The 23,614-nt window shown below is 39.0% G+C and overlaps 2 protein-coding genes and 1 non-coding gene across 3 annotated transcripts; 1 reads left to right on the top strand and 2 right to left on the bottom strand.

Moving 5' to 3' along the window:
- Positions 1-1,124: 1,124 nt before the first annotated feature.
- On the bottom strand, positions 1,125-2,936 carry LOC112785969 (uncharacterized). Its single transcript, XM_025829390.1, has one exon. It carries the CDS (start codon positions 2,934-2,936, stop codon positions 1,125-1,127), a length of 1,812 nt encoding a protein of 603 aa, XP_025685175.1.
- A 4,197-nt stretch (positions 2,937-7,133) lies between these two features.
- Positions 7,134-11,746, bottom strand: LOC112782978 (phosphatidylinositol 4-phosphate 5-kinase 1). Its single transcript, XM_025825685.3, has 8 exons — positions 10,351-11,746; positions 10,090-10,254; positions 9,825-9,990; positions 9,384-9,494; positions 9,090-9,283; positions 8,844-8,974; positions 8,663-8,756; positions 7,134-7,955 (listed from the first exon to the last, which is right to left on the bottom strand). Exons 1-8 carry the CDS (start codon positions 11,427-11,429, stop codon positions 7,646-7,648), a joined length of 2,250 nt encoding a protein of 749 aa, XP_025681470.1. The 5' UTR covers positions 11,430-11,746; the 3' UTR covers positions 7,134-7,645.
- Positions 11,747-22,152: 10,406 nt separating this feature from the next.
- Positions 22,153-22,259, top strand: LOC112787317 (small nucleolar RNA R71). The gene has a single exon (XR_003194736.1). It is a non-coding gene; the product is annotated as a small nucleolar RNA R71 (small nucleolar RNA).
- Positions 22,260-23,614: the final 1,355 nt, after the last annotated feature.

Raw genomic sequence — 23,614 nt, 5'->3', positions numbered from 1 at the left:
TTTTCTAGGCGCGAATAGCGGGTTTCCGCATCTTGCAAGACTTTGCTTATAAAGTATACGGGTTTTTGTTCTTTCTTCTCGTTTTCACGGATGAGTACTGCTGCGAGTGCTTCTTCCGTTATGGAGAGGTATAAGTAGAGTGTCTCCCCTGTTTTGGGTTTGGCAAGGACTGGTGGTTCCGCTAGGACTCTTTTAAAATATTGGAATGCTTCTTCACATTCTGTCTCCCATTTGAAGGGGGCTCCTTTCTTCATCAGTTTGAAGAAAGGGATTGCTTTTTGAGCCGATGCTCCGAGAAAGCGTGATAGCGCCGTCAGTCGGCCGGTGAGCTTTTGGATGTCGTTAAGGTTTTTTGGGCTCGTCATCTCAAGGATGGCGCGACATTTCTCCGGATTAGCTTCAACTCCGCGTTGAGTGATCATAAAGCCGAGAAACTTCCCTGCCTCCATCCCGAAGGCACATTTTGCCGGGTTGAGTCGCATTTGGTGCTTTCGTAGGGTGTTCATTATGACCTTGAGGTCGCTGATGAGTTGTTCGCTGGATTCGGTCTTGGCGAGCATGTCGTCTATGTAAACTTCTAGTTTGCTTCCGGATAGGTTTTGGAATATCTTGTTGACAAGTCTTTGGTAGGTGGCTCCGGCATTTTTTAGGCCGAAGGGCATCACTGTGTAGCAGTACGTCCCGTCTGGGGTGATGAACGCTGTTTTTTCTTTGTCGGGTCGGTGCATCGGAATTTGGTTGTAGCCGGAGTATGCATCCATGAAGCTGAGGTATCGATGGCCGGATGCGGCATCTACTAATCCGTCGATGTTTGGTAGGGGAAAGGCGTCTTTTGGACAGGCTTTGTTGAGGTCTGTGTAATCGACGCACATTCGCCACTTCCCGTTAGATTTCTTTACTAGCACGACATTGGCTAGCCAGGTCGTGTAGGGGAGTTCCCTGATGAAGTTGGCTTCGAGTAGGGCTTTAACTTGCCTTCTGACCTCGGCGGCTCGGTCTGGTGACATTTTTCATCTCCTTTGTGCTACTGGTTTGGCTTTGGGGTCCACGGCCAGCCGGTGGGACATTAGGTTGGGATTTATGCCCGGCATGTTGACTGGTGTAAATGCGAACAAGTCTCTATTTTATTTCAGAAATTGGGAAAGGTCTTCTTTAAGATCGTACGGGAGGTTCCTGTTAATGAATGTGTATTCCTCTTGGGTTGGCCCTATTTGTAATTTTTCCATGTCGCCTTCTGGCTCTGGCCTGGGTTGGTCATCTTGCCGAGCGTCCAGGTCGGCTAGGAATATTCTGGCCGCATCCCGGGATTTCTTTCGTAGGGCTAGGCTGGTGTTGTCGCACTCTGCTGGGACCTCCCGGTCTCCGTGGATAGTACCGATGGAGCCGTCTTCGGTTCTGAACTTCATGAGGAGGAACTTGGTAAAAATGACAGCGGAAAAGTCATTGATTGTTTTTCTTCCGAGAATCACGTTGTAGGCGGTGGAGTCTTTTAAGATTACGAATTCGGATAGGATTGTCTTCTTCTGGTTACCTGTCCCTATGGTGATGGGGAGGGTGATTGAGCCGTCCGGTTTAAGAAAGTTGTCTCTGAGTCCCGTGACACCGTTGCGGTATGTTTGGAGGTTGTCGTTGTGGAGCCCGAGTTTGTCGAAGGCTCCTCGGAAGAGGATGTTTGAGTCTGCACCGGTGTCCACCAGTATCCTTCGTACTAGTCCTGTTCCGATCCTTGCCGAGATGACGAAAGGGGTGTCTTCAGCCGAGGTGCCGTGCTGGCAGTCCTCAGGTAGGAAAGTTATCATATTGTCGGCCATGGTGGTTGGAGTTTGGTTTCTGACGGCCATCACTTTGAGATCTTTTTTCAGTGTTGATTTTGACTTGCCTGATACATCTTTGCCTGTGATAATGTTTACTATGATGGTTGGGTCTTCCTCTGGGCTTTCCCTAGGTGGTTGTTTTTGGGTTCTTGGGTTGCGCCCTTCTCTTTCTGGCGACCTGTCTCTCTCCGCACATTTTGGTTCTCTGATGATTTTGGCGAACTCTGGGAGCTTGCCGTCTCGTATGGCTTGTTCGAGGGCGTCTTTCAGGTCGAAACAGTCTTGTGTCCTGTGCCCGTAACCTCGGTGGTAGTCACAGTAAAGGGTTTTGTTGCCTCCTGTTCTTTCCTTGAGTTGTCGGGCTTTCGGTATGATGCCTCGATCTGCTATTTGGTGGTATATCTCGGTAATTGGTGTTGTCAGGGGCGTGTAATTAGAGAATTTGCCGATTCTTGGTGGTCGGATTGTGTTTGTCAGTTTGGGGTGGTCCCTTTGATTTTCTCTGGGTGGTGGGTTATGTCGTGGTGCCGGGTTGCCGTGTTGGGTGTGGTTGTGTTGCCGCTTGTTGGCAGCGACAACCTGGCTGACCTCTTCGTCATTTATGTAATCTTTGGCGACGTTTTGGATCTCATGCATGGTCCACACGGGTTTGGTGGTGAGGTGTTTGCGGAAGTCTTCGTTCATGAGCCCGTTGGTTAAGCAAAGGCTTGCGACTGAATCCGTGAGCCCGTCGACCGTTAGGCATTCGTCGTTGAAGCGGTCGAGGTATTTTCTTGTGGATTCGTCCTGTTTTTGTGTGACCCCTAGCAAATTGATGGGGTGTTTAGCTTTAGTGATTCTGGTCGTGAACTGGGCCATGAACTTTCGTGTGGTGTCGTGGAAACTAGCTATGGATCCGTTTGGGAGGGCGTTGAACCATTTGATTGCTGGCTCGGCTAGGGTCACTGGGAAGGCCCTGCATCGAACTGCGTCGGCCGCTCCTTCTAGGTTCATCCTGGCCTTGAAGGCCGTTAGATGTTCTTGGGGATCTTTAGTTCCGTCGTACTTCATGTCAGTGGGTTTGTCGAAACCTTTGGGGAGTTTTGCTTTCAAGATCCTTTCCGTGAAAGGTGTCGCTCCCATTATCGTGTGGTCGTTTCTTGTGCGCTTGGTTTCTCGGTGTCGCCGATCTTCGTCTGAGTCGTGCTGACGACTCAGATCTCAGGAAGCGTTGCGGTTGTGCCTTTGGCTGTATCGCCGCTCTGGCGATTTTTCTCGCCTGTGGTCATGCGAGGTGCTGCGATCGACTCTCCTATCGTGTCACCGAGTTGGCGATCTGCCGTGGCGAGATTTTGATCTAGAAGTTGCATGGCTTCCGTGTTCGTTGTTATATCTTTCCTTGGCGGTCAATCTGCCTTCCAGTTCCTGGACCCGGAGGCAGAGATCTTGGATGATTTGTGCCGCTTTGTCCCCCGTTTTCTCGGGGTGTCGCGGTTCTGTGACAACGTGATCGTTTTCCTTATTCTGTGCATGGTGGATGGTACTTGCTACCTTCCTTGATTTGCGACCTTCTGGTGTTCTGGGGTCGGATTCTTTGTTCGAGAGTCATCCCGGCTTGAGGAGGCTTCTTCGAGTACGTCCCCCCATTCCGGTTTAGTCGGCGCAAGTGTCCCCACAGATGGCGCCAATGTACAAGATGTCTCTAGTACGGGTTGAGGGATGGATCGGGAACTTGCGGGTTGAGGCGGATGCCGGATCACTTGACTGGAGCAATGGGGGGAGGTACCTGCAAAGAAACTCCGACGCTTAAGTCAGAATGGATCTGAGAGGTGTAAGGTGTGTGGAATGAATGAATACCTGTAAGGACTTGGGTCCTCTATTTATAGGTGATGGGAGTTATCTTATCTTATCTTGTTTGGTCAAGATAGGGAAGACGTTTGAATTCGAAAGTTAGTTAGGAGTTCTAGAGGGCCGATTTCGGGCCTTTCTAGAAGAGAGAGGCGGGTTGGACCCGGGAAGCCGGGTTCGGGTTTAACCTCGGGTCCGGGATCCGTGGGCCGGATCCGTAACAGTTTGTAATTTTTTTTATCTTAATTTTGCTAAATTTTTTTATAATTTTATTTTATCTCAATTATTTTTTTATGTATTTTGATTAATAGAATTATTTTAAATTTTTTATAATATTTTTATAAAAGTTGATTAATAGGTTCTTCAAAATTTTTTTCTTGAAATTTGTTTAATGAGATCGTATTTTAATTTTTCTCTTTTATCTTTTATATTCATTGATTATATTAATCTTCTATTACGATATATTTTTTATTTATTCCACACATTATTTGTTTTGCCTTCTTTTACTTCTTTTAATTCTTCTCTTTATTTTATTTTTAATTTTTTATTTTATTTTTACTCCTCATATATAAATTTATTATAATTCATCACATGCATGTTCTTTTTGAACTTAAGTGATTTTTTTAAGTTATATTTTACCATTGATACTCTATGTTATTTAGTGTGTTTGTTTTTAATTTTTAAGTTATCTGTAAATATATTTATAAAAAATATGATTTTATTTTGTCCAGTATTTACTATCGCGTTCAGTAGATAAATAACAAAATTTTCATTTATTGTTATATTGATTGAGTTTGAAGATTTTATTTTTACTTTTATACATTTGTTTATATTGTATGATTTGTATTTGTGTTAGTAACATCACGGTTCATACATTTTAATATTTGTGTAACAAATCTTATAAATTATTTTTACAAGTTATAATTTATTTTAGTTTTATCTGAATATTCAATTTTTAATAATAATTTTTATTTATTTATAAATATATTATTTCCTATTTACTAAGTGGCTAGAGTAGTTTCACGTCATGAACCAATAAATGCTAGCAATTGGAATGATAAAAAAGAGTAACCAAATGGATATTCGTCGGATTACTTATAATTTGGGACTAAATGGGGATCAGTGAAATCTTTACAGGACCTGTCTACGTGAAATAGACTAGGATGGGGACATGGATCCCCTACCTTCTTCAAGGGACCCGTTAAATCCAAGCGAATATAAAATTACTAATATATATATATATATATATATATATATATATATATATATATATATATATATATATATATATATATATTAAATTTGGCAATCTTGATTCCCGTCTTCATTTAAACTCTTTTTTTTTCTTTCTAGACTCATCCTTAATCTTGATTTTGTATCTACTCTTCTTTTAACTCACTTTCTCTACCTCTTAAGTTCATCATTATGTCGCTCAGTCTCGCCCTAAAATATTATATTATGTTATTATGTTGAAAGATATTTTTAAATTTTTTTAAAATGTTATTTTTTATAATGAATATATTATGAGTTGTGTTGAATTATATTGAATTGATTATTTTATGATTATTATATTATAATTTTTTTTTTGTATTTTTTCAAAGAATATTCATAAATAATTGTGGGTATTTGCATTGTGGGTATCTGCATTGGGTTTCAAAACAATGAACCTAATTTGGATTTAGCATCCTAACAATAGACCTAGGTTGATCTTATTCACTTGAGTTAATATTTTGAGTCATTACTGTAATAAATGTTATACTATTAAATATGATTATATTTAGTATATACAAAAGTTAGGTATACTTGCAATAGATTTTATAATCAAACTAAAAAAAATTCTAGTTATCCTTTTTTTTAATTTTAAATATTATTTACTATCTTAATGAAAAAGTGAATAATAATAATCACTCACATAATTAAAATAGATCATCCTAATATATATATGACACTACATATACCAAGGATTATTATATGTGATAAATTATTTCTTTATTTTTTTAAAGATAATTTATATGTAAATTAACTAATCTTTATAACATATGATCTATTGCATAATTTTTCTCCTCTTAACATGGATAAATTGATGAATTTAATATGTAAAATATAATTTATATTATTTAACATACAAAATAAGTAACTTAAGCCATTATCTAAGACAATAAATATAATAGTACAAACACCTACATATTTATTTGTATTAAAAAATATACAAATAATATAAACATGATTTTTTTTTTGTAAAAAAAAATAATAAAGATGATTAATTAAGTTAGTTACATAATAAAAAATTATGAATAATTTTTTAAATAATAATAAAAAATAAGATTACTATTTTCACATACTACAAAGTTTATAAAAAAATTTAGACAATAAATCAATTCTCAATAAATTATACATTAACTCTGTTAAAAAAATTAAATTATGTGTTAGATATTATTATTATTATTATTATTATATATATATATATATATATATGTATGTATGTATTATCGATTATTAAGTTACATTAATTTTTAACTCAATTTTTGATAATTAAAATTTAAATAATTGAAATTATTAAATGTCGAATATTTTGCAGTTAATTAATTTTATTTTTGTTATTAAAATTTTAAAAAAGGTGAGTTGTTAATCAATTTTGAATTTAAATTTAAATTTAAATTTGTGTAAGAAAATATTTTGAATTTTTTTCACTAACCAGAATTAATTTTGAAATAAAAAATTATTTTATACATCATATTATAAGATAGTATAGTCATTCAATTTTTCTTTAATGGTAGATTATTGTCAAATAAAATAATATAAAAATAGAAAGAAATATATTTACTAATCCAGGAATAATAATTCATTTTTCAATAGAATAAATTATATATTGAATAACAAAAGTTATTATAGTTTCTTTTTACACAAACTAATATACTCAACGGCGGTGTTTTGGTAATATTACCAAGAAATATTAATCAATCTAATAGGTTTTGTAATGACATAAGTTTATAAGTTTAGAAACTTAAAAATCATGTCATAAAATATAAAATTTTAACTGGTAACAACGTTGATCATATTATTTGACTTCCTGAATGAATATGATACTAGTAAATAAAACTATCAGAGTTAAATTTCAACAAAAAACAAATCTCCATAAAATATTGCTATCATCAATGAGAATTGTTCTACTTTTAAAACAAATACTATTTTCTTTCACTGTATTTTCCAACTCGGCAGGTCGAGAACTAATCCTCAATGGATTGAAGCTCCAGCTAGCCAATGACTTATTACCTACACAAAGTGAAATTCAAAACTCTAATACTTATTTAGGTAGACGGATAAGATAACCACTCAACCAATCCAAATCAATTAAGACAAATACTTATTTTTAATATTAAAAATAATTAAACTTTAACTTTAATTATAATTTTATAAAAATATTTATATATTTTTATTAATTATCCCGTACGTAATACGGAAAGATATACTAGTTAATATCAATAATCAATGTTTTACTCTTGAAAAAATTAAATGAATAAATAAATGACGACCTCAAATAGGGATCCTTTGTATAAGAACTGTACAATTTTCTTTTATTCCCAGCTATCCACTCCGCTTTGCTGCCTCTTCCTATAAACAATTCACATCATATTCATATTCTAATTTATAACCACGAAAATAAATAAAAGAAAATAACAAGCCCTCCGCTTTCAGGGGGGAAAAAGAAATGAAAAATAGGGTAGAATCAACCCAAAACTAACAGCCCCTATCTTTGCCTATGCAAGTTTCCCTCGCCTTCAGCACACCATCATCATGGCTGTTATTTTCAGAATTCAGCCGTTAAATAACACCAACTCCGGCGAGCATCATCAGCCCCTCGACAACCGCAACTCCCAACGACCCTGGCTCTGCCTTAGGGTTCCGAACTTGCAGCTATTTTTCCCAGATGTTAGGATCAAGCAGGCATTCTCCCAATTAAAAAGAAAAAAAAAAAAAAGGAAAAACTCAGCCTCCACTCTCTGCTACCTGTCTTCAACGAATATTCTCCCGATGAAATCACGGAACCTCTTTGAGTAGAGCTTTGGATCAACCGCCGAGATCGAAGTAGGGTCAACTTGCAAGGACTTGTAAGCATGCTCAAGCTTCTTGCTGATATCGTAATCTTGCAAAATGTCAATGATCCCAAAATATAGAACAACATCATAAGTCTCTCCACTACAATAAGGGGTCAAATGGCTGATTCCAACACTGGTGTATTGATCAAAATCACTCCTCCGCGCCATTCGTTCAGCTCTTGCCGGCATATTGGCTCCCAACCTAATTAATGATTTCCTGAAACAAGAATCCTACTTAATATGATGTAAAATTTGCAATTATGCATTTTCATAGAAATCTAACAACTTTGAATTTGAATACTTTAAGAATGCAACAAAACAGTGAGAAGTTAGATTCCAAATTGTGTCTGTGTTCATCAGGTGCATAAGATCAACAAAGAGAAATCCAAATTGATTCAATGAATTAAAGGTGGGCCTAAAATAAATTCGAAATCTAAATTAATCTAACTAATCTAAATTAATTTGGACCACAGACCACACAGCCTGCAAGTGCCCCACACGACAGTTGCTTGCTACAACACTATCCCCACTCACCAAAAATAATGTGAACTACTTTCAATCATTTTGTTTTGAAAGATATCAATTAAAATGAAGAAATTCACAAAAACTTCTTTAATTCCTTAAATATAAATAAACCTAAAAGAACTACAATTACACATGCACAAGTCCATGAAACATTAAACTGCGATGCTGTATAGATTATACATAATATATGATACAGATCTGCTACTTCCAATCTGACCAACTATACACAAATTACGCTACATCTCCCATACACTAACAATGGTCATTTGATCATAGTTAATGATTCTGATCGATACAGATAACAACTTACACCTTTTGGGAATATTCAATTAAATCATGGATGCTGGTGCTATAACAACCTAATCATTTTATATAATAACCGAACATATCATAACATACCTTCCAGATTTAACCCGATCCCTATCTTGTAGCTCCGCTTCAAGAAAGCGATAACCACGCATTAACTTTTCACTCTGGTAAGAATCTCGATTTCCTGAAAGGGTCAAGCACACAGACTTTAAAAACTATGCAACATAAACTTTATCTTCTATATGGACTTAAGGGAATGATTGATCAATACCAGTGCGTAAAACAAATGGTGATAATCCCATTTTGTCACATGTATTATCATCACGAAAATGAAGTCCAACCAAAAGGCTGTAGTCCATAATTTTCTCTGCTTCCAAGAATTCACAATCCCGCTCAATTTGTCTGTTAGCATAATATCATGATATATCAGCATATATAGTTAACGTTTCCACCGCTAAGTTACAGTCCAGAAAACTGCAGACAGGAGAGTTAACTAAGTATAAAAGCAACAACTTACTGAATTAGCTCTTTGAACCAATTTCTTGGTACACGAAACACATAGTTGAGATCAAGGTCCTTGAGGGTGGTCGTTTCATCAATCTCCTCTTCCGGCTTATCCGTTATACGCCCATGTGAAGATCCTTTCAAGTCAAATCGTCGATGAATTGGATATTCCGAGCAGAAAAGGTTTCCCATCACAATAAACCGGATCTAGTTTATCGAATAATGACAAGAAAAAGTCAAGGTAATGAGTAACAACATGCATGGGGGAACAATGAAAACCCGCCATAATACAGATACCAATCCATACCTTCTGGCCTCCAATTGGCTTGACGCAGTGTACCCCGTAGAATTTTGTTACAAGTGAATTCTCATTACCAGAGACATGTTGATAATAACTTCGAAGCATCCGGAGAAGCACCTAAAAGTTAATAACCATAATCAAGTGTCAGACATGCAACAAGCAAAATCCAGATTTGCATATAGCCAAAAGATTTCTAGCAGCACAGAATTCTATTGAATGTGAGAATCTATGTTAAATACAAAAAACATCACTGGCCAGCTAATACCTCCCTCTTCCAAAAACCAAAGTTTCAGAACTAAACAAAAGATTTACTGAAGTATCTATTCTACTCAAATTTTACTAACTACTTGCTTGCAATGAAAAACAGCATATATCCATTAGGAATTAGGATATGGTATAACATCAGGCAGAGGGAATTAACATCGAATTTAACAGGATGCAACCAACCTTGACTTCAGATTTCTTCACTGTCTTTATCATAAATCTGTCATCTTGCGTCAAGTAGAAAATGCTCCCGCTTTTCCCGGGAGAGGAAAGCTCCCTGAGGGCGTCATCGCCACATATAGCCAACATATAATCAGCAGGATCCACATGAAAAAGCTTCCTCAAGTGCCTGTAAAGTCCAAAGCAAAATTCAATCAAAACAAATGCAAGTTGCATCAAAACTTCACCCCATCCGGAAAACCCGCAAGCATTAAACATGAAAACTCACCTAAAAACAGCAGGGCAGTAATCCTTCCACCGGAATTCCGCTGTTTGATGGGGAGGCGTAATCTTGGAACCTTCAGACGGAAACCTAGTCCAGTACTTCTCCTTGGGATCAAAATCGGTCAGCTTAAGCTCCCGCAACGTCGAGCCTTCCTTCCCTACTGAGTACCTATCCAAACGCAACAGCAAATTCTTACCCGTTAATCCAAACACACAGAGAATGAAGAACCTCAATCAATATCCCAACTTCAAATATTTTCTTTACCTTATGCCCAATTGCAAATTAAGCATCAATTCATAGTTCTTATGCCCCTTGAATATCGTTTGACCCGGTCTCTTCACCTCGCCAGCGAAACAAGGGTTCCGGCCAAATGGCACACCAACCCCGTCTCGATCCGACGCCGTTCCATCCCTATAGAACATTGACGCCTCCACATTATCAATAATATCGCAAGTTATATCCCCAGCCTCACCCTCCGATTCCCATATGCAAATCCTCGGGAAGCTCTTCTCCGTAACGCTCCCTCTAGAGCCGTCAACGGACGACCGCTTCCTAACGGCGAGGGCAAAGTTGTCACCCCACAAAATCCCACTCGTCTTCAAGCAATGCGGCTGCATCAGCACCTGATGATGCGACATCGTTTTGAACAACCCTTGTGCCTTTGGCAAACCGTTCTCCCACTGCCCCTCGTAGCGGTTCCCATTAGCCCAAACAAGCTCCCCTTTCCCCGTTATGACGCCGTTCCTCCACTCCCCGGTATACATGTTTCCGTTCTTCCAAACGTAACGGCCGTGGCCGTCTTGCAGGTTGCGTTTCCACCACCCTTCATAAACGTCGCCGTTTGCATAACGCTTCAAGCCAAAGCCGTGTTTTCTGTCGGAGCTCCACGACCCGCGGTAGGTGTCTCCGTCGGATCCGACGAAGACGCCAAACCCTTCCATTCTTCCAGATTTGAATTCACCTTCGTAGGTAGCGCCTGAAGGCCATGAGAATTTTCCTTTGCCCGAAGCCTTTCCGCGTTTCCACTCTCCTTCGTACATGCACCCGTCGGTCCAAAGGTACTTCCCGGATCCGTGAGGAACGGTGCCGGAGAAGTTGCCGGAGTAGAAATCGCCGTTCGGGAGGATCTTCTCCACGGTGGATCCGGCGCCGGAGACCGCTAGGGGTGTCGTTGTTGGCGTCACTCTTCTGGTTCCGATTCCCTGAGACCGGCTCCGGCCGCTTGGAACCAACGGAAGCGGCGGCAACGGAGACTGCAAGAGCGACAGTTTCTTCTCGGGTTCTTCATTCTTAATGATGGAGGTGGCTTCGCAGGTGGTATCGCGAACAAGTGCTTCCCGCATTTTCCGTTTTGTGTTTTTCTGTGGTGGCGGGGTGTGTTGGTGGTTGTGTGTGAGAGGTGGTTACCAGAATCAGTGCATTTTCCGGCAAGTATCGCCGGCGGCAAGGACTGTGTAACTATTTCTCGCTCTAGGACTTTTCTCTCTCTAGTCTCTCTCTCTCTCTCAGTCGTTCGCTTCTTCTCTTTTTGTGCTGTTCGGGAGAAAAGGGAGAGTGCGAATCAACAGAAGCGAAGCGGATAGACAGACATAACACAGCACATCATGTCTGAATTTTTTATTTTAACGGAGAATATAATATATATAATTTTTCAGGTAATAAATTATAGCTAGAAAAGGCCAGCGTTGCCTAACTCAAACTTTCGTTTTTGTTTTTGCTGCTGCCTAACTCAAACTCCTTTTTTTATTAAGTCATCGACCAATTATTATGTTTAATTTTAAAAGTTTTCTTTTTCACATAACTTCTGTAGACATCATAATCAGTTGTAAAAATGTCAATAACAAAATTATATTTCTTGTAAAACTTTTGAAATTTTAGCTATAATATTTGAACTTAAATAAGGATGTACAAATAAAGAAAATTACAGAGAATATAAAGAAATTTAAGATTAAATACATATATTAAATATTTATTTAAAGATCCAAACATTTATACTAATAACAACATTAATATTTTGATGTAAATGCCACCTCAAATTTTGTATTTATCATTTCCGTTTTCAGCAAGGAATGAAAGAACAGAAAGTAGAGGAATCATCATAAATAATATTTATTAAAATGTTCTTATTAATTTATAATATACAATGTATAATAGTAATCTCTTATTATTGTTTTATTGGTAGAAATATTTTCATTCCTTTGAATAATTGAGCCTGAAACTAAAAATTAACTAATATTGTGTTCTATTATTTAAATTGTTCGATTTTTCGGAGTCTGTTGAGATGAAAGGTTGAGTAGAATAGAGATCGGATCCTAAGTGCGTGATTTGCAGAGTGGAAAGTTGGTGGACTACGTTGATTGATCGGCGGGTCGGCCACCTGTAAGGACATTCCAATATTAAAATAAGTGTCTGTACGAGAATGCGGCTAATTAGGGTAAGAATGTAACGTACCTTGAGGAGGGGTATGTCCCTCCCCTTTATTTTTCGTCTTTGGGTGGTCCCTTCCATTTGGGTCCATTCGTCTGGAAGCTTCTGCCAGCTGTCCAGATTACCGTTAGGGGGATGGTGACATACGAGGGACACCGTTGGTTAATTGGGAGGTAGACCCGTTGGGTTATGGGTCTGCTAGGTGGACCTCTGATTCTTGTTGGACTGGGTTGGAATAGTGCCTTCACGGGTAGTTGTCTCCCTCTGGTGGCGAGCTCGTCAGCGAGGTTCACGCTTCCAACGCTTTCTTTGTGCACATGAACTGCCCCTAACTGCTGCTTGGGGAAGTCGCTTCGATACTTGTGCCAAGAGCATTTAATGTTCTTTATGTGATTTGAAAGCTAGCGAAAAGGTCAATTTTACTCCTAACCTTTCAATCTTCTTCCTCGACGGTTACCATCCCACTACTTATATCTTCCTTTCATTTCCCATTTGGTTTCTGCAACTGACAACACCACCATTGCCCCCACTTTTTCTATTGTCACTGTCATTCCTTCACCTTCTTCATTATTGTAGATTTCATTCTGCTCCTACAGTGTCGTCGCTCTTCCATATGCTACTTTCTCCATTTGCTTTTACTAGTAAGTGACCTAGTTTTACATCTTCTTCTTTTATTTATGTGCCATTACTGTTCTAATTTCTCCCTGACATTGTCTCTTTGTTCTGGAATTGGCATTGTTAGATGGGGAGTGCCGTAGGTTCTTTTGTGGTTTAGGCTAGAATGGTTTTAGTGTAAGATGATATTAATTTAAGTGTAGAATAACTTATTTTCGGCTTAGGACCTTCTCCCAACCTTGTGATTTAAGTGGTGCCCACTGTAGGTATGGCCCAGCGACCCCCTGTTAATCGTTATGCTTGATGCACTACAGATGTGACGAGCATGTCCTCTAGAGTGACTGTGTAAACCCTGCGAAATTAAAACATAATTAGCCAATAAATTAATTATTATTCAAAAAATTAGAAAATTAAATTTTATCGTTTAGAAAAGTAGAAATATTAAAAATACAAATTTTGATATTAATTTTAAAGGTTTTGGTCCAAAATTGGGCCAACGGACCAAATCGATTGAATCGGACTTATATTGGGCCCAAGGCCCAATGATGAGATGTCTAGAGATGTGTGAACCCAAATTGCATTGGGCTAGGAACTTGGTTATCGAAAATAGAATTAACGTTGTAAGTATAGTCCTAACTCAACAAATTGGACATCAATCAAATTGGAAATTCACAAGATATGTCACAAGCTAAACCAATTAAAAACCGAGAGTATTAGACTCCTGAGTCGTCTCCCTAGGAGCACTTTAGAACTATGAGTGTGCAATTTTGGTTGTAGTGATCAAGGAGTTGTGAATGAAGAAATAAACATATAAAGCAATAAAAGAACATACAAAATTGTAATGATTAAACTAATGAAGAAATTAAAGAACCGACTATGCAATATAAACAAGTAAAGTATAAAAGAGCACTTTAGAACTATGAGTGTGCAATTTTGGTTGTAGTGATCAAGGGGTTGTGAATGAAGAAATAAACATATAAAGCAATAAAAGAACATACAAAATTGTAATGATTAAACTAATGAAGAAATTAAAGAACCGACTATGCAATATAAACAAGTAAAGTATAAAAGAGATCAACATATAAAGGTATGAAAGATTGAAAGCATAAAAAGAGTCTTGGCTTGGAGTGAGCTAAGGGTTCTTTCCTTGTTGGAACCACAACTATGACAATTATGATGGATTAGTCTCACTTGATCAACTCTCACATCGGAAAGTAAGTTAAATGAGCATAAGTGTCCTTATCCCACAAATCCTAAATTGCTTGCTAATTGCCTTAGCAACAACTTAGCGTTAGTGGGAACAAGAATAATTAACAATCCAAGAATTGAAACTAAATGTTGGACATTCCAACACTAGAAACTCAATTGCTCACTTTACTCAAGTCAAGAGCAAAAAATTTAGCCTAAAATCATGTTTGACATTTTGTCAAACACTTGGTGGGAAAAAGCTTAAACATGGAGAAAATGAGAAAATGCTTGAAACTAAAAGTAACAATTGATCTCAATCAACAAGAATAACATAAGAAAGCATGAAACAAACATCAAACATCAAATTCATCAATAAGAAATTAAAATTGCAAGAGAGAAGTAAAATTGAACTATAACTTGAATTAGAAGAAAGAGTAATGACAATGTAACTATAAAGAGTACTAACAAGAGAATACTTACAATGAAAGCTAGCAAAATCCAAGATCCAAAATGGAAATGGCACTTGAATGTAAAACCCTAGTATAAACCCTAATAGAGATGATGAAAAACTTAGAGAAAACTAAACTAAAAACTTCTTATACTACTCCTAAACTATCCTAATGATATGCTATATTATGTCTTTATTTTCCCCTCCAATATGAGCTAGAAAACTTCAGAAATGGGCCTCCAAAGCCCCCAAATCACGAGGCACGTGCTTTTTTAATGAAGTCATGTGTGGACGCAAAGACGCGTGCGTCCGCACACTTCGCGAAAAATCCTTTCCTGTGCGTACGCACAAGTAGCTGTGCGCACGCACACTAGGCGATGCTGGGATGGACGCGCGACGCGCTCGAAATGATCCACGCGCTCTGATTGGGCAGCTGTGCGTACACACAGGTTGCTGTGCGCACGCACACGTCTCTGAGCTCATCTCCTTTGATTCCTCTTGTTTCCTCCACTTTGTATGCTCTTCTTCCATTTTCTCCAACCCTTTCCTACCTTATACACCTGGAATCACTCATAAACAACATCAAGGCATCGAATGGAAGGCAAATGGAATAAAATAGATTAAATTAGGCACAAAAGAGCATATTTTCATAATCAAGCACAATTTAGGAAGAAAGTTCAAAAGCATGCTATTCAAGGGAATAAGTGCAAGTTTATGTGATGAAAATCCATTCAATTCTAACAAAAAAATCATCATCAAATATGGATTCATCAATTCTCCCACACTTAAACACTAGCATGTCCTCATGCTAAACACACGCAAAGGAGATAGATGAAAGGGAAAATAACTTATGCTATGTACTACCTAAATGCATGCAACTATCCTAAGGCTAATCGCTAATATGTACTACGATGAGAGTTGGTAGAAACAAACTATAAAATTCTAATCCATCACAAGAAAATTTTAGGGCCAATGCAAAGAGTTCATACACTAAGATCAATGTCCAAAGAATTGAATTGAAGTTATCAAAACTATCCAATTAAACAACTTGCGAGAAGATACAATATGAGGCGTAAGAACATAGAATTGAGTGATCGAACCCCTCACCGGATGTGTATCCACTCAATTCGCTCAGTGGTTAGGTTTTAACCACTCAATTCTCCTTTTTCATGCTTTCAAAGATTTGCAAGTCATCTAACAATCAACTAGTATTTAATGCATGAATAACAAATATCATGAGGTATTTAGGGGGATGTAATGGGGCTAGGGTTTAGGTAGGATGATTTATGGTCTAGTGGACTTAAAGAATTAGTACTTTGATTAGCTTGAGCGTCCACCTAATCCTACATCACCTATATACACATAAAAATGCAACCCTTCTACCCATTTTCTTTTTCTATCTCACCTTACTCATGCATTTTCTTTTCAAACATGGCATATGCATCCTTTATTTACTCTTTTATTTTATACTTTGTTATGCACAAGTTTTTTTTTTTAAATTGAACTATGAATGCATATGTTTTAACTAATAAAATGCATGAGCATTACCTAATTGCCAAAATTTTCACAATGAGTTCATGTCTTTATCACCAATACTTCCCAAAATTCCCCCACACTTAGACTTTACACACTAATCCACCTAAGCTAATCAAAGAGTAATTCAGGGACATCAATGGTTTTCTGCTTAAGGGGAGTAATGTGCTATCATCAGAACAAAAAGGGATTCATAGGCTCAAAGAGGTTCATAATGGTGAATGCAAGGGTTGGCCATATAGGTTAGTGAGTTTATCATCGAAGATGGCCTCAATCATGCTAAATGTATCCAAACACAAATACAGGACATAAAGAATCATGCAAATCAATGATCACAGTAAAAAAGGAGTATAATCACACACAAGAACAACATTATGGTTGAAAAATGCAACCATCTATTAAAGCTCAAATCTCACAAGGTATATTGTTCGAGCTCTTTTCCATGTTCTACAAATAAAACACTCCAAGCAAGCTGGTAAACACAAATTTTCTTCAATTCAATCAATGTTATGCCCCTAGAAAAGGTTTCATGGAAATTCCTTGGTGTTTCACCACTTATTCATCATATCATGTAACATGCAAATATTAACTACTAAATATCCATAAACGATAAAGAAATATTTACAACAAACCAAACAAGATGCAATAGAAATAAAGCTACTCAAAATGAAGAAAAAGTACTACAAGAAACATTGAAAAGTGTCTTTAAAAGAGAAACTTTTACCCCCTTGAAGTCATCGATCCTCCCCCACACTTAATTTGTGCACGGTCCTTTGTGCAGGCTTACGATCCGGGAGGATGAAGAAGGGCCACCTTCAGCTGGTGGGCTCAGAAATGGGTTGGTCAACTGCATCATGCTCCTCCCCAGCTAGCTCGGATGAAGCTCTAAGAATTGGGCCGGGGTCTCTTCCTTCTAGCTTTGCCGCTATCCACTCGAAATGCTTTTGCTCCAAATGCTCCATGTGGTGGATATCGTGCAAGATGTCTTGTAATAATTTCGGAAGAGGATGGAGAAAGGGTAAAGCAGTTGATGGAGTTGGTAGACTTGATGGTGGTGTTGTGGGTGTCTTCCTCTTGGAGGGGGTTGTGTTTGTTGATCTCTCTAAATCTCCCCTCGGAATGAACTTGTTGCCGCTAGAAACACTGAACATGATGTCCATTGGTCGCCTCTCTACCCCCGCTGCGTTTGCTAAGCGCATCACCATCGACAGAAATAGAACGCTGATATTCTTCTTCTCAACTAATTTCCAAATTAATTTGCGCAATAAAGGCAAGATGGCTATATGCTTTCCTTGCATAATAGCCCAAAGTAGCAAAGCAGTTCTAAATCTCACATGGGTAGTGTGGGTGCTCGGGATGATGTAGTCCGCCACAATCTGATACCATATACGAGCTTCAGCATTCAAATTAGAGTACGCAATACTAGTGGGAACATAATTCCTCCCCTTGCTATACTCCCAAGATGCACCAGGACGGCCTATTCTCTCAAGAATGGGAGTCAAAGATACTCTTCCTTTGAAGACATCCACTTTTATCTTGAAATATTCATCCTTCTCAAGTGGAATGTGGGGGATGTTCAGAATAGCTTCTAGAGCTTGGTTGGATGTATCCAACATCTTTCCGTGGAGGAAGATTGACTTTGCTTCCCAAGCTTGGTAGTTCGCATAGAATTCCCGCACCATAGTCTCATTGACTTCAATGGGTTTTTGCTCAAGAAACTCCCAATGAAGCGAGGTGATCCTTTTGTGAATAGTCACCTTGTATTGTCTTGGAATTTTCAATGGCCACTCCCAATAGATTGTACACTTCTCAATAGCCTCGTATTGAGAGTCGACTCTTCGGTTAACCAAGGTATCCGGTTTATCCCCTTGGCGATCCTCCCAAACATTAGGAAAGCGAGAGGTGGGTTATTCAACCGGCGAAGCAACTGGTGCCTTACCCTTCTTTCACATCCTGAAAATACAAGCAAAAGAATTTTGAGACCATAGGGCAACAATAAAGTAAAATCATTGAGGAAGCACTAACAAGGTTAAAAGAAACTTATATAGATAGTGTGATTTACAAAAACACAGTGTATATATTTCAATGATGTGCGCGGTTGGAATACACACACCGGCCGGATATCACGACAATCACACCCTTAAGGCAATTCACAGCTCAAAGCTTCATCATTTAGTGCTCAAGTTGCAAATATAAAACAGATAAATGAAAGCAACTTCAAGCAAGCACCAAAAAGGGAATTGTCAATTGTTCATCCTCAAGAGGTGGTAATCACACATACAATGTTCTTAATTAGAAGTCAAAAGATGTTTGATCAAGATATCATTAAAAGTTGAACAATTGTAAAGTGGTTACTTGATTTGAAATTCCAAGATGAACAATATCAATTGAGTCTCATACAACACAATGTATTTTCAATCAAAATTCCCCATTGACAAACAAAGAAATGCATTGGTCATGTCATATAATTACCATCAAAAGTCATAATAGAAGTTGCACAATTCATACAATATGCCTAACAAGAGATAAATTGGACACATATGATGGCCAAGTCATATGAATCAAACAAAATGTTCATTGAGGCATTTTATCGAACATGTGGTATGCAATGTAAAAGTTCATCATAATTAAGCTCAAATTTGATCATAACCAACCCAACAATCAAACAACAACACTTTGCAAATCAAAGAACAACAAAGAAAGCAACTAATTTAATCTAAGCAACATAAAAGAAATGGAGACAATTGCAAAAATATGAACATAAAGAAAAAAGGAAAAACAAGAACCTGAGGTATAGAGGTTGAAAACAACAAGAACTAGGGAGGAACAATGGCACTTCTTATAGCCACTGCAAAATCATGGCATTTGGGTTCGCCAGAAAAAGAAGCCCCGGAAGAGAGAACTCACCGGTGGTGAATAGAGAAAAGAGAATGTAAAGAAAGAAAGAAAGGAAAGAGAAGAGAAGTAAGAGAAAGAGGAAGAGAGAGAGAGAGGTCACTGGCGGTAGGCTGGTAGCGGCGGTGGCCGGCGGGGCTGGGCAGACAACAGGGAGAGAGAGCAGTGAAAAAGAAAAGAAGAAAGCTACCTCTCAACAGGGTAGGTTGTCCTGTTATTGCCCAGAACGTGTCTTGTGCGGACACACAGGGACCTATGCGGATGCACAGAGAGCGCAACTTAGAAAGGTTGTGAGCGCACATAGCGTGCGATCGCTGCGACCAGAGAGGTTGCATAAGGACGTGCGGACACACAACGACGTGCGACCACACAGACAGGCTCTCCTCCTTTTTTTCTTCTCTTTTTTTTTGTTTTTTTACATACTTGGGGACAGAAGCATGTGTGCGTGCGCACACAGGACCGTGCGCATGCACAGGAGCTAGAAATGGGGGAGGTTGTTCACGCGCAAAAGCCGTTCTCTCAGTCCCACCAGAGGGATCTACAATTGGTGTGTGGGCGCATACTTTTGTGCGGCCGCACAAATGAAGCACGAAAGGGAACGTGAGCTACGCACGTAGCCGTGCGCTCACACGGGTCAAAGAAAACTAGGCAGCGCGCATGCACAGGCTGTGCTGGCACTGCGACCAGAGGGCATATCAAGGCCTGTGCGGACGCACAGGCTTGTACGTCCGCACAGATGGCAAAAAACACAGTTTTGTGCGCACGCACAGCTTGGTGCAAACGCACAGATGCCCTGTTTTAGAAAATTCTTTTCTTGTCAAAACTAAGGTTCCTATCCTTAGTATATCAACATACCAACCCCAAATCATACAAACAAGCACAATTTTACAGTCCACAAGTAAATCAACTTATACAACTCAAAATTCATCAAACCAAACCTAAGCTAACCATTATATCACAAAAAGGTAAACAAGATATAGAATTAGAATAATGTCACCATGGTGGGGTGTCTCCCACCAAGCACTTTGGTTTAGAGTCCTAAGTTGGACTTGCATGGCTTCATTGGTCACTTGGAAACTTCACCAAGGAGAAAAATCTCCAACTCCTTGGTATTCTTAGGTTGAGTGTGATCCTTTGAACTTGATTTCTTGGCAACATCCTCTTTTTTTTGCTCCTTGCCATCCTCAATGACTTGCTCTTCAACTATGTCGCACCCAAAAATAGAATACGCTTCAAGAACGGATTTGTTGGACTCCTCCAAAGTGAACTTGACTAACTTGCCATCCGACTCAAAAGAGTAGACTCCCAAATGTGCATCTAGCTTGAAACGGGCCGTCTTCAAGAATGGCCTTCCAAGGAGTATGGATGATGGCTTGTTTGAGTCAATGGGAGGGGTCTCTAAAATGTGAAAATCAACTGGAAAGAGCAATCCTTGAATATTAACCAGGACATTTTCGGCAATCTCAGCAACTGACATAATACTTTTATCGGCTAGCACAAACCTCGCCCCATACCTCTTTAGGGGTGACAAATTCAATCTTTCATAAATGGGGAGTGGCATAATGCTCACGCACGCCCTCAGATCACACATAAAGTCCATGAATTTCATTCCATCAATCAAGCAAGTGACCAAACATGGGCTGGGATCATTGCATTTTTCAGGAAGTAAAAAAGAGATAGAATTATCTACCGGCTTTGTGTTGAGGTTGCCAAGCTAATCTTTGTGAGTGCAAACATCTTTAAGGAACTTGGCATATCTTGGCACTTGTTGAATGGCTTGGAAGAGGGAGACGGTGACTTCAACCTTTTTAAAAATTTCCACTATAGTGGGGTCAAGCTCTTCTTGTTTCTTGGCCTTCTTGGCTAAAGTTGGGAATGGAATGGGCAAAGGCTCTTCAAGCAAAGTCTTTCTCTTTGGCTCCTTGACCTTGGGTGGTTCTTCCTCTCTTTTATCAACACTTTCACCTTCATTCCTCATCACCTCCACTTCATCACCCACCTCTTCATTGTTTGTCTCCTCACTCAACTTTGTATGTATAGCAACATTCTTGTCCAGTTTAATACCGCTTCTAAGGGTGATGGCATTGATGCTACCCTTAGGGTTGGGTTGAGGTTGGGAGGGCAAACTACTCAAAGTTGAAGTTTGTTGGGTGTTTTGTGGGGTTTGATAAGGAAGAGTTAAACGGGAAAGGGCTTCAGCTATTGTAGCCATATATGCCTCTTGTTTCTTATGGAACTCTCGTTGTTCTTGCATGAAGGTGTGAATTGTGTCATTCATGTGAGATTGATTAGAGGGAAGGGCTTGGTTAACTTGAGAAGGGATAGGCCTACTATGTGGGTGTATGTACTTCCCTTGAGGTTGAGATTGTGGGGGTTGTTGGTATGGTTGTTGGTATTGTGGTTGACCTTGGGGATGTTGATGGTAGTAGACTTGAGAATTTTGGTTGGGTTGAGTTTGAGGAGCTTGGTTCCACCTTTGGTTTTGATTGCCTCCATGTTTGTAGGATCCTTGGTTGTAATTTGGTCTTTGTGGATAAGAGTTAGCTACCGCCAATGTAGTGTCCTCTTGGAGCTGAGGACACTCATTGGTGTAATGAGTATTACAAGCACAAACACCACATATCCTTGGTGGTTCTTCGATCCTTGGAGGTTGAGGTGGAGCACTTATCAAAGCTTGAGGAATTTGTTGCCCTTGGGTGAGTTGTCGCAACAAGATTGTCATTTTCCCGAGGGTCTTGGTCAAAGTAGCATCTCCAGAGGGAGAAAATTCATTCAAAGCTTTTGGTTGTGAACTCCTTGCCCTTGAGTGTTGAGTCGAGTCTGCCAAATCTGAGATAACTTCCTATGCTTCTGCAGTGGTCTTGTTTTTGGTCAATGAACCTCCACTCGCGGCATCTAGGAGAAGCTTGTCTTGGTGGTGCATTCCTTGACAGAAATAACTGATAAGAACCAACTCATCAATCCGATGGTGAGGGCAAGCCTCCAGCAACTTCTTAAATCTCTCCCAATACTCAAATAAAGTCTCCCCATCCCGTTGCACAATGCAAGAGATCTCTCTTCGCAACTTGTCTATTTTCTGGGGAGGGTAGAACTTTTCCAAAACTCTTTATGCAACAAGTCCCAGTTGGATCTAACTTTACCCGTTTGAGTATAAAATCACTCCTTCGCTTTTTCCTCCAAAGAGAAAGGGAAAACGAAGACCAACACTGCGGCTTCATTGGCCCCATGTCTTCTCGCAGTTGCACATGCAACTTGGAAATCCTTTAGATGCTTCAAGGGATCTTCCCTAGGTAGTCCATTGTATTTGGGGAGCAAGTTTATCGTGCCAGACTTGAGCTCAAAATTTGGATCTAAGGCCGGATACAAAATTTGAAGCGGTTGCAAATCAAGATCAGGAGCTCCGGCCTCCTTCAAGGTGATTCTTCGAGGTGGGTCTGCCATGACGGTGTCACCTGAGTCACTCAAAGAGAATTCAGTACTCCCCGCAGATAAATATAGAGTCTCCTCGTTGATTGGAGAATGATGGTCACAGATGGTTGGTGATAGTGAATTGGAGTGCTCCTCTAGGGAACCCGATTCACTATTCACAAAAGCTAGCCGGCGCCGAGCTTGCCTTATATGAGTTAAAGTTCTTTTGATTTTCGGATCAAAAGTGGCCAAGCTCGGGTCTGGAAGTGACCGTGTCATTCAACTGAGGAGGCAATAAAACCATGCAATTATGAAAGGCAAAACAAAAAATAGGCAAGTAAACAAGAACCAACTTAACAATCAAAGACTACTAAAATTAACTGAAGAGGGAAATGGTATCTACAATTAGAGCCAAGTAGCAAACCAAAAAATCAAATATTTACAATATTCACATATTTACAACAACCAAAATAGTAGCACTCATTGCACTTAAAGTGAACTCCTAGGCAATGGTGCCAAAATTTGATGATGTCTAGAGATGTGTGCACCCAAATTGCATAGGGTTAGGAACTTGGTTATCTAAAATGGAATTAACATTGTAAGTATAGTCCTAACTCAACAAATTGGACATCAATCAAATTGGAAATTCACAAGATATGTCACAAGCTAAACCAATTAAAAACCGAGAGTATTAGACTCCCGAGTCGTCTCCCTAAGAGCACTTTAGAACTATGAGTGTGCAATTTCAGTTGTAGTGATCAAGGGGTTGTGAATGAAGAAATAAACATATAAAGCAATAAAAGAACATGCAAAATTGTAATGATTGAACTAATGAAGAAATTAAAGAACCGACTATGCAATATAAACAAGTAAAGTATAAAAGAGATCAACATATAAAGGTATGAAAGATTGAAAGCATAAAAAGAGTCTTGGCTTGGAGTGAGCTAAGGGTTCTTTCCTTGTTGGAACCACAACTATAACAATTATGATGGATTAGTCTCACTTGATCAACCC

Source organism: Arachis hypogaea, chromosome 20 (assembly GCF_003086295.3).
Source record: "Arachis hypogaea cultivar Tifrunner chromosome 20, arahy.Tifrunner.gnm2.J5K5, whole genome shotgun sequence".
NCBI lineage: Eukaryota > Viridiplantae > Streptophyta > Magnoliopsida > Fabales > Fabaceae > Arachis > Arachis hypogaea.
This window is presented reverse-complemented; position numbering and strand designations above follow the sequence as displayed.

Bases quoted from the DNA above. Each gene is read 5' to 3' on its own strand.
- LOC112785969 (XM_025829390.1), bottom strand. From the start codon at position 2,936: ATGGGAGCGACACCTTTCACGGAAAGGATCTTGAAAGCAAAACTCCCC.
- LOC112782978 (XM_025825685.3), bottom strand. From the start codon at position 11,429: ATGCGGGAAGCACTTGTTCGCGATACCACCTGCGAAGCCACCTCCATC. The intron at 9,495-9,824 runs GTTGGTTGCATC...ATTAACTTTTAG, and splicing joins TGAAGAAATCTGAAGTCAAG to GTGCTTCTCCGGATGCTTCG. The intron at 8,975-9,089 runs GTAAGTTGTTGC...TTATGCTAACAG, and splicing joins TGGTTCAAAGAGCTAATTCA to ACAAATTGAGCGGGATTGTG.